The sequence below is a fragment of the Folsomia candida genome, unplaced genomic scaffold, assembly GCF_002217175.1.
Source record: "Folsomia candida strain VU population unplaced genomic scaffold, ASM221717v1 Fcan01_Sc013, whole genome shotgun sequence".
NCBI lineage: Eukaryota > Metazoa > Arthropoda > Collembola > Entomobryomorpha > Isotomidae > Folsomia > Folsomia candida.
The window spans coordinates 46,086-57,168 of NW_019091205.1; the positions used below are offsets into that span (position 1 = coordinate 46,086).

The 11,083-nt window shown below is 39.6% G+C and overlaps 1 protein-coding gene across 1 annotated transcript; it reads right to left on the reverse strand.

Moving 5' to 3' along the window:
* Positions 1 to 9,064: 9,064 nt before the first annotated feature.
* LOC110855768 (ATP-dependent DNA helicase pif1) lies at positions 9,065 to 10,255 on the reverse strand. Its single transcript, XM_022104159.1, has one exon. It carries the CDS (start codon positions 10,253 to 10,255, stop codon positions 9,065 to 9,067), a length of 1,191 nt encoding a protein of 396 aa, XP_021959851.1.
* Between the last annotated feature and the right edge of the window lie 828 nt (positions 10,256 to 11,083).

Sequence of the window (11,083 nt, forward strand, 5' to 3'; positions counted from 1 at the left end):
TTGCTCGAACAAGATTCTCTGGGAAATGTTCGAATAACTGGAAGTGTTTTTATTCCAATATACTGAGGGTGTACCAAATTTGTCAGGACGAGACCAATGCTCGAGAACGACTGAACAGCAGGTTGTGGTGTTGGTGGGTTTATATTTGGATCTGGAAGTGGTTGCAGTAAAATTTCCTCGTGTAGTTCAGAAAAAATGAAGTCTTCTGGCAATCCGAATAACTTGTTTATATGTGATTGCAATTGTAATTGACATTCGAGGTTGTCAATGAATACATGTAAGATATCTATGGAATCAACCCTGGTTAGAAATATTCGCACCGGCTCGTCATCTAAGCTGTCAGCATAGGAATCAATTAGATCAGCGTATGAGTACTCTTCAGGTTCTTTAATCGTTTGGAAATATTGAACCCAATGTATCCCAGTAATGGATAAATCGGCGTCATCTGGTAGCAACTTGTACTCGTGGTCTGACTGCAAATTTTGTGATGTGTACTCTGATCCGTCTGCAAATGAGTTTGCTGTGAAGCCGAGGGGGCGAAGTAAATTTTCAGAGAGCGTAAATATTTTATCTGGGCCGGATTTTGATATTTTTAGTACTGTGCGGTGGCTTGGATCTTCATCTTTTTTAAAACTCATTATCTCGATGGGAGCTTTGTGAATTTTCAAGAATGTGTTTAAAGCCGAAACGAACGATACAACTTGGGAGGGAACGGTTTTTGATGTGACCGTCGCTTTCGTTGTCGTGTATTTTACTTTGGATTGCGGCCGTGTTTTAAATACATTATTTTTCCCATCGAAAAATTTGGGAACGACTGGAGGCAGGGGAGTTGGAGGGGTCGGTGGCACTGGAGATGGTGGACAATACGAGTCAGTAAAAACTAGATCTGTGAGAGCTACTTCAAAATCGCGGTTTTTAAAATTCAATCCATCTGCCAGCACTTTCACAAAATTCGAATTGGAACTTATCAAGTCGTCGCTTCCCGCGTTGCTTATGACTCACACAAAACTCGTCATATTCCACGAAATTATTCATTTCACTCATCAGAATTTTCAGGTTTTTACAAGATCTTCATTATAAAAAGACGATTCTACTAATTCGTTGTTTTGATCTCGAAGTTAATAAGTTGGAGCCCCAGGAGTAGGAATGACTTCTGTCTATAGTGAATATTTCCATAGAGTATTGTGGCGTGAATCCTTTGTAGAAAGTTTTTACTTTACGGGAGGATATTCTGACTCTGTCTCCTTCGGCATACTTTGGTAGAATGGGGTCTCTAGCGACGAGAGACGCGTAAATATTATGCCAAACTAATCCCTCGAGTTCTTTGGTTACATCTTTGGGGGCCATTTTAATGGACCGATTATAGCTAGCATTAATATTTTTAACAAAGTCTTGTAAGCTGTCCACCCAGCGATTTTTGCCAGTATGTGTAAAGAATTTTCCTAGCTTGTGGCGCAAACCTTTTACGGCCACTTCTGCATATGCGGCTTTAATTGCTGGACTTTTAGTTGAGTATAAAGTTATTCCCTTGCTGTTAAGATATTTTATGACTAAGTCGTTATAAAACTCCCGCCCTTGATCCACCCATAATAAGCGTTTTGGAAGTCTTTTTGACTGCTGATATATTTTTTTCATTCCCTCTAAAACATCCTTTCCACTTTTGCTCTTCAGGCCGATAGCGAACAGAAAGCGAGAAAATAGATCAACAATTAATAGAATCCATTTTTGCCCGCTGTTTACACGCCCAAATCGTCTATAGTCCACGAGATCGGCTGAATGTATTAAGTCTATGCCAGCCACAATAACTTTCCTCCGTTGAAACTTTTTCCTGACTTGTTTATGTATTGTTGACGACATTAATGAGTTCAGAGTACTTTCAACCTTTGACTTGTCCTGGAACTCTGGGTTATTTTTTAAAAATCCCGAGAGTTGAGCGAAGGCTCCTTTTCTGGATGGATTAAACCACAATTGTTTGATTTTAGTTTCATCAGTCATATTAATACGAATTTGTCTTCAAACTGAATCCATCTGCACTTAGATCCACCGGCTTGGTTTGTGGCTTCCTCCGCCAGTACTTCACCAGGATCCGATGTCTGGGACGCCTGTGTTTCAGCTGACTGAGAAAATAGCATGGGCTGGATTTGGTTAGGTTGTAACTCTTCCTCCGGTGCTGACTTTGATGTTGAAGGCACGTTATTACTGCTTATATTTACGTTCTTTCCTAAAAGTCGATCCTTCAGTAATTCTGTTTCCAGAATTCCCTCCTGAACAAGGCGGTCGTAAATAGAAATTGGTATCACTCTAACTATCGATACCATTACTAGGATGCGTATATACAGAGAATAGCCTCCTGGCAGAGTTTGACTAAGAACGTTGAAAGATATAGCTTCAAAAGTTTAATATTATCAAGAAGGTACTTCAAAACAAGTTTTCTCTTAAGTGTGTGCTTCTTTTTAAAATATCTAACAAGGGCCCTGCACTTTACAATGACACTTTTTTCCTTTCTGCCTACGTCTAGTAATTGTAGATTTAAAATGCACTCGATGATGGATTTTAATTCGGTATCTTAACAACTTTTGAGCCTGAGTCTGCACTTTGTAATAGGAAGTGTAGCAACTTCGGATAAAAATGTGTGTGCTTTGCTAATTCGATCTGTCATTTTTAGGTGCATAGATGGCCATATCCAAGGCGGGAAAGGCAAAGTTTCTGACACGGAATCTAGAATATAAGTGAAATGAAATTCGGTAAGACCGAGTATTAAATAGGAAAGTACCTGTCTGCTGTGTCCACCGTAAAGTCAAATAGCAAATATTTGTGGTTGTTATTTTGTGTAGCCTTGTTCATTGCGTCAGTGAGAAATTTTTTTTGCCCTGGACTAAACTGCTTTTGTAGGTTAGTCAATACAGTTTTGTCCTTGATGGGTTAAAATAGGAATAAATACGATGTCTGAAGGAGACCAGTTCGCAACTGCTTCACGAAGACATTTTGAATTAGTATTGCTATAGTTGTTCGAGAGTGATGGCTTCGGCGGCAAAAAAATTCTGTGATGTAAGTATTGCTGGTCGGATCGCGTTCAAATTTTAATAATGCATCATCAATGGCATAAAATACGTTTTGGCTGGGATCTAAATTCTGCAAATACTCTTCCGTTTCTTCGATTGACGAGAAAAATTTTGCCTTAGGGACATCTAGTAAGAACGATTCAAAAATATCCTGCCAGTGTGTGTAAACGATGAGTATTGAGTCAAATAGTGTGTCGAATGCCAGCTCCTGATTACGCAACAATTCTAACAATGCAAAAGTTTTTCTAACACGGGAAGCTCTTGCAAAGACTATATTACAACTATGCTTGAGTCTGTAGTCGAACTCCGAAACACTTTCTGATGGCATCACAAATCTTCCCCACGTAATAATCTAATGTGTCCTCTGGCTGTGGTATCCACTTTGTTCTTGTTCAAATATCTCGAGAAATTCAAAGCCGAAATTGCTGCTTTAGAAGTTTCATAAAGCCCTGGTGAAAATTCTTTTGCTTGTATGGTTTTAAACTTGACGGTAATTGCTGCTTCGTCTGCCAATAGCTTTTTGAAATAGTGGTGTGTCAATTTTTTTATGGCTGATGCTGCTACTCCAGAGGCTTTTACTTTGCTTTCACATTCGTGAGTTAGGTGATTAATGTCAGATGAACAATTTTCACACCAGAATAACAAACTGTATGTTTTAGGCCTGATAGAACAGACCTCTTTCAAGTTCGGATGCAAAATACGCCACTTTCCAGGCTTTCCTTTGTTATTTATATTAAACAGGTCCGTTCCTACGCACTCGGAAAAATCCAAATCACAGCTCATACTCTGCAGGCGTTTCACAAAATCTTTATTCGGGTCAGGGTACGCTACTAAAAATGAGTCGGTTTCGTGTAGAATTAATTTACACCCCGGCAGAACACGCTGAAGCTTCTCCATCATTTTATAATTCTCTAGCTTTACTAGGTCGAGGCATATGAATCCAGCCACAATATTATAATCATGCCGTAAGGTAAGTTTTTCCAATTGGAAGACTGATAAGTCATCATTCAAAACTACCAAGTTTTTAAATGTAGGTTTTTTAATTTGAGATATTGCGTCGGCTCGAGATACACAAACTTTGGAATCGGTGTAGTTTGATGAATCCGACAGAAGCTTTCCAAATATAGAGTTTCCAATTCCTTTAATACGCTTACTGCTAACCTTATCATCAACGGCAGCTGCCGCTTCTCTCAAAGCCATACAATGTGTTATAAACTCTCTACAAAATGGTTTTTCTGTAAACCTAAGTGCAGATATTACCCGATCTATCCTAAGTCCACGAGCAATATAATATTTGAGCAGTGTGTAGTAAACTTTAAGACCCAGCTTGGGATGAAAGTCCATTGACAATCTTTTTATATTAAACGGATTATCATTTGACTTTGCCATTCGATCGAAAATTCGTTTCTGGTCTTCACTCAAATCGTCCCTACTTAGGAGTAGAAGGTCACTACTTGTCGGCCCCCGATTTCGATCTCCTTTGAATATGTTGTAGTACTACATGAGTGTAGAAAAAGTGAAGGAGGGTTAGAGTCCATGAGCCCATTTACGCCCGCCACACCCCCTCAAAGGCGCCCAAACCCCCAGAGTTGCCACACTAAATTTATCGCCAAAAATCGGGTTTTGGTCAGATTTTCAAGAAATTTACATTTTTGTGATCCCAGATAGTTGCTCTATCATATCCAATAGCAAACTCAATTTTTTTGAAATTTCGATTTTTTTCAATACATACCCTTGGTCAGAAAATTTTCGACTTCACTCCTCACTCCTCCTCACTCACCCTCCTTCACTTTTTCTACACTCATGTAGTACTACAACATATCCAAAGGAGATCGAAATCGGGGCCCGACAAGTAGTGACCTTCTACTCCTTAGTTCTCGATGTGAAATTCCTAATGGAAAGTAGTTATCCCGGTCCATCATTTTCTCGTCTGGTGGGTATGAAATATCAACTTCAAATATCCATCCTACTCCTGTATTTTCAGGCAGTAATCCTATGTTAAGCAATTCCAGTTCAGAACTAGGAACAAATTCGTAGTCAGAAAATGCAAGATAATTAAGTAATTGTGTTGGGTACATTGAAATGCAGTCCAAAAATAGAAGTTCTACTCTTGGTTCTTGCGGATTGAATGATCCTAAACCTAGTCGTTCGGAATTGCTTTTTGCAAATCGTGTGCACGAAATCGATGCTCCGCCTTTTACGTCGGATTTTATATAATTGTAAATGTCTATGGAAGGAATTTTTTGGAATTTTTCTTTCATACTTAGCAAGCAAGAGGAGTATGCATAACCGGGCAAACCAGTGAAGTGGAAAGGATACAATCCAAAATTTTGGAAACCGTTTTTGTTGTAGTTTATGCAAATGTCTGCTAGCAAAAAGCATTCGCGTCTCAGATATAATTCGGCATAATCCCCAAGTGTTCTACAATACTTTCGAAAGATTTCTTTCATAAAACTGTATTGTTCATTTGTCAATCCTTCATCCGTCAGCTCATCATGAAATAATTCTATGGGTGGAAGCTCTGAGTCTTTTAAGACTTGTGCATCTGTATAATATTTATACGGAAAATAGTGATCGGCGAGAAGGATTTCTAAATTAGAATACCCTGGGAAAGCCGTAGAGAACATGACATTAATGGGAACCGACTAGATAAGACCTGACCAACATTTTTTGATTTCAGTTGAGCAACAAGATTTTTCATCTCCTCTTGCATGAAACGATGACTATCAATGAACCTACATCGGGCTTTTGAGCTTTGAGAGGGCCTAATTGTGAGTGAAATTATTTCATTGGAACCTTTGGTTAAAATTGTTGCAGCCCGAACTAGTTCAGGCCTCAAGGAGTTTAGTATGACATGAGAATCAAGATGAGAGGTTTTGTGCCCTATAAATACTACAGCCTTTTGTTTTGCTTTTATGTTACATAATCCGCACCAGATTAATATTTCTTGGCCGGGTATAAGATGGTTGTGGTGATAGACTTTGATTCTCTTTTTATCAAATGGAAGTTGGCAAATTGGACATGTCTTTGCAGCACTGTGGTTGTCTTTGTCTGTGCGGGACGGTCTTAATGGAACCATGAAATTCCTCAAAAGTTGAAATGCATCTTCCTGTATTCTAAATACTTCTGTAAAAAAATCCTCCATTACATTCGGACCATCGTAAACTTTCTCGAAAACTATTTCATTCGAAGGACCAACGACAACTATTCCGTAAGATGCGCATAATAAGTCTGCCACTTTATTGGAGTATTTCATGTCATCAGGATTTTCAACATCTGGCTCCTCGATCGGTACATTATAGCATTGAATTTTATAAAATGCTTTGAATGCAAAATCTTGAAGTGCAGAAAAATGAGAAAACTTAACATGCGTTTCTTTTCCTAACGACAATTTTTTTTCCACAGAACGATTGCATTTTGATTCATGATCAGTGATGGTTAAACCAATTGGTTTGCAGCAGTGTATACAGAAATTCCTAAGCTTGTTATTTTTCTGACCTAAATAGTGCGAAATTCTTGGTATACATGCATAGTGAGATCTATCTTGATCATCTAAAAGAAGTAATAAATTTGTGTGATTTCCTTCATTTCGCCAAACAGTAATTCCTATGCCTACAAGTTCTTCGAATCTATCAATTTCATTTAATGGGATTGGTGAGTTCAGGAATGGAGCAATATTTATTTCATTCTCCTGCAAAAGTCTCTTTATTATCGGAGCATATGAACTAGGATTTTGATAAAAATTTTTCACCCGTTGTTTTTGCTGTTTTGTCATGTTCTCAAATTTTAAGCCAGGCAAATCTGGTAATTGAATTTCGGATCTAAATTTTGAACATAGCACACTCAGAAGGAAACAATCAGTCTGACAGCGAATATTATAAATTGTTCCTCTCTTGAGACACTTTGGGGTCTTTATGTACGAATGTGGCCTGACAGGTGTGTATTGGCAAATGATGACCTCCATTTTTTTAATGCTCGTGAGCGCCCAGCCACTACCATTAAGTTGGAAGAGATTAAGAGATTTTATTGCATATGTAGCAGAGAGCAGGATAGTTTCCATGATGAAATTGTCATGAACTACACGCATATATGGGGTAAAGAATTCACGGTCTTTAATGACTGCATCTGAGTGAAGATCTTGTAGATCCGCAAATATTCTTATTGATACTTTAATTCCTTTAAGATGATGTAATAATTGTGTAATCACACTACTTAAGCTACTGTACATATAATCGTAAGTGTCACTAAACGATTCCAAAACTACATCATTGAATTTAGTTACAAATACAAGTACGCTACCACGATGAACAACACGATCTAATTTTAGCTTTTCAGTTTGTAAGTTCCTTGATGCCTCCACAAGGTTCTTGCGCCCCTCTCCGGTCTGTCTAAACATGCAAGTGTGTTCGGCCTGGAGATTGACGAATGTGAGACCACAAATACAGCTGAAATACGATTTGAATACTTAGCAATGGAAAGAAAGGAACAAAAGAGCAAAGAATAAAACCAAAGAAACTTTCACTTACCGATGAAAAAGTTCATCGTGTTCCTCCCACATTTTCATGGTTTGAAATGTTTTTGCACACGTTGGAATAGAGCAAACAAATGTCCTACCTCTATATGAGAGTCTAGCAGTGTCTGGTTTGGCGTAGTACTCAATATGAGGGCGTTTATATACAATTGGTTCAGCCATGATGACTTAATTTATTTATCAGCCTGTGGCGACGCGTAATATCCCAACTCCGCAAGAATCTGGTCAATCTCGTCGATATCCATAGGTGGTGTGTAGAATGAATCTGGTCCTTCTTCTGAGGCTGCTGCGATGGGACTGACATAGGCATCGGCGAGATTTTGCATATTAAACGAGAAATACGGATCCGTTTCCGTTGAGGAAGGCTGAGTTGGATCAAGCTCCATATTTAATGCATGAGTTGCAGGGACATCTGACACCAGTGTACAATCCTCAGAGTCTCTGCGTAAATCCTGATTATTGTACCACACGCTATCTAATCTGGGGTCTCTTGCATGGGTCATATTATCCGTTCCAGACAGTAGGGGGGGGCTCTGGGGAGTCCCGGGGAGTTTCCAATGATGGTGAAATTGGCTCTCCCACTACTTGCTGTTGAAATTGTTCACAGATTTTCATCAGTTTTTCGCCATCTGCTGTTGTGAAGAACTTTGCAATGATGTCATTAGCAGACTCTGATAATCCTAAGCTTAGAAAGTCTGGAATTTGACCGAGGGTTGTCTCGTCGGTCCGACCTCGATGACTTGAAGCAATCAGCGGATATTCAATAACATCTTCATTGGAGGTAGGCTCGCAATTTTCGAGAGCTTCTTGAAGAGAGTGACTGGCTATAGGAGGACTGGTTATGACTTCTGGTTCGTTTACTGCTACAGATTCCAACTCGGGTTCAATGAGATCTTTAATGAAAGTGTTTCTGTCTGTATTTCGTCCGATCTTCCTCTAATACACATACAACGCTCTCAAGTGGTAAAAACGGCTGTTGGTTGATATCCGGAATCCAATCTTGTTGAAAATTTTCCAATTGACTATCGACTAGACTGTCAGGCAACTCAATGTCCGCGTCGTCAGGTTGGTCAACTTCCTGTTGCTCGTCGGCACTGCTGTCTTCTTTGTCGTAGCTTTCATCAGAGCTGTCAGAATCGCTTCCAACGACATCTTTGTATATACCGAGTCGTTTCATCTCCTGGCGCTGTTGAGCTATTCCTTTATAAAAACTCATGCTCCGGAACCTTTCTAGGTCAACGTTTTTATCTAGCAGAACAATGTCTTCAATTGACCGTGTTCTTGATAGCGCTACATAGTCCAGGTTTTCAGCGAAGGGCGTGTCTAAATAAACACAAACTTTGTCCAGAGTTTGACCTTGGATGGAATGGACCGTGACGCTATAAGCCACCTTGAGTGGGAAGGACTCAATCTTGTAGGTTTTGTCGGTAAGTCGACAATGGAAAAATTCAACGCACGGTCCAATAGGAATTCAATTATTCTCAATTCTTGGTCCGAACACTTTCTTTTCGAATTCGACTAAAATAACGGATGGTATATCATTTCCCGGTGTCTTCTTCTTATCCCATAGCAGGCCTCGAACCACTCCCCTTGCTCCAGTAGTTAACCCCCGATTTGTGTCAAGATTACGGGTTAACATTACTTTCACCCCTTTCCCCAGAACAAGTGGTTCAAAATCTTGCATTTGAGGTGACGAAGGAATTTGTTTCACTCCAATCTTAATCACTGGCATCCCCTCCGCCAATATTTTCTGACGATTGTAAGCATTGCACATGCTTCGGCGTGGAAATATACGTAAACAATCTCTAAATTCGTTCAGAAGGATATCAGGATCAACATTTTTTTCCAACCGACTTCGGAGAACTTGAATGTCATACGGGCCAATTTGTTTTCGTCGTAGATTGTATAATAATTTCTCTCGCAGAACAATGATATTCTTGAAACCCAGGTAGAGTGAAATTCCGTCCTGTATGAATTTATTATATTTGGAAGGATCCCTATAAAGAGCCACATCCCCAATGGGTGGGATTTGCGAGGGAATGTCACCCACCAATATGACGGATGCATGTCCAAACGGCTGAAGAACATCGTGACACAGTTGTAATTGTTTATTGATAAAATTTAGAAATCCTGCCCCAAGCAATGTAACTTCGTCAATAATCAGCAAGTCTACATCTCGAAGCCTTGAAATCAACTTTTCACTCGGTGTTGTTTTAGCGGTCAGGTCTTCCCAATTTTCATCCCTCAAAAAAGGAACTGAAAATGCGTTATGCAGAGTAACGCCGCCTATTAGATGAGAGGCAGGTCCTGTGGCTGCAGTGATGAGGCTTTGTTTCCCACGGGCCCGAAAAGCAGAGACAATTTCTTCGATAACCCAAGATTTGCCACTACCAGCGGTACCGACAATCAGCAATTTAAGAGGACTGGCTAGTTGCTCATAATTCGGAAGATCTAAAAATTTATTCACGGTTTGTAGAACTTTTTTTTGTGACTTTGTAGGTGGACTCCAACACATTGGAGTCGCCTTTTCAAAGTCATAACTTTGTATCTTCGTCTTATCAATAAACTTCTGGTATTCCCGACAAGACTTAGGAAACACGGCACTGTCCTCAAACCAGTCATGGGTTCGGTCGACGAACCTTTCACCCAAATCTCCAAACATATCTCTTTGCGTCTTCGGACACTACAAAACTACAGATAATTAAGTTTGCAATGAACCTACGATCAGAGCCAAAGGCTTATCAATTCGAAACTGGAGTCGTTTGCGCCACACAGAGCACCGATTTCAAAACACGACGCACGTGTAGCTGTCAATGATGCGATAACTGAGACCTACCCAGTTGCATTTAGATTACGAGGATGATGCAAAGGTTCATGCAACTTAATTTTCGGAGTTGTAGTTGAAATGCCCAAATTCACTTTGAGATAATGCAGGAGAATAATATGAGTTGACAAAAATTGCTTGAGGTCGGAAATGTTATGTTCTTTTAAATTACGAAAAACACCAACGCCAGAGGAGCAGGACAACTTTACCGCGACACACTTTGGAAGTATGGTTGGAGTGAGTTAAGCTGGTAAAATCGCACTGAAGACCACCGATAAACGGGTTTTATGGCGACTAAGTCAGATTGGAAAATGGCGTTCCAAGTACTTACGAGGATGGTTCAAAGTACTGGAGCTATACTTTACTTTCAAACTTTTAGAAGGTTATTAGAGATGTTAACAGTAGCACTGTCAAAATCGTACTGAATTGTATAGCTGTGAGCAGACCCTTTTTATAGTTGCTAATTCCAGCGCTTCAGTACTTTATACATACAGTTTCCGTATTTATGAGCAACGGAGTCCTTTCTCTCATGCAGATATTATCATCTGCCGTTCTCACGATTTTTCCTTTCCGTTTCAAATGCTCTTAACCTTTTACTCCCGATTCACGCTCAAACTTTCCCACAAACCTCGTCATTCTGGATTTGAAATGGCATAGAACTGCATT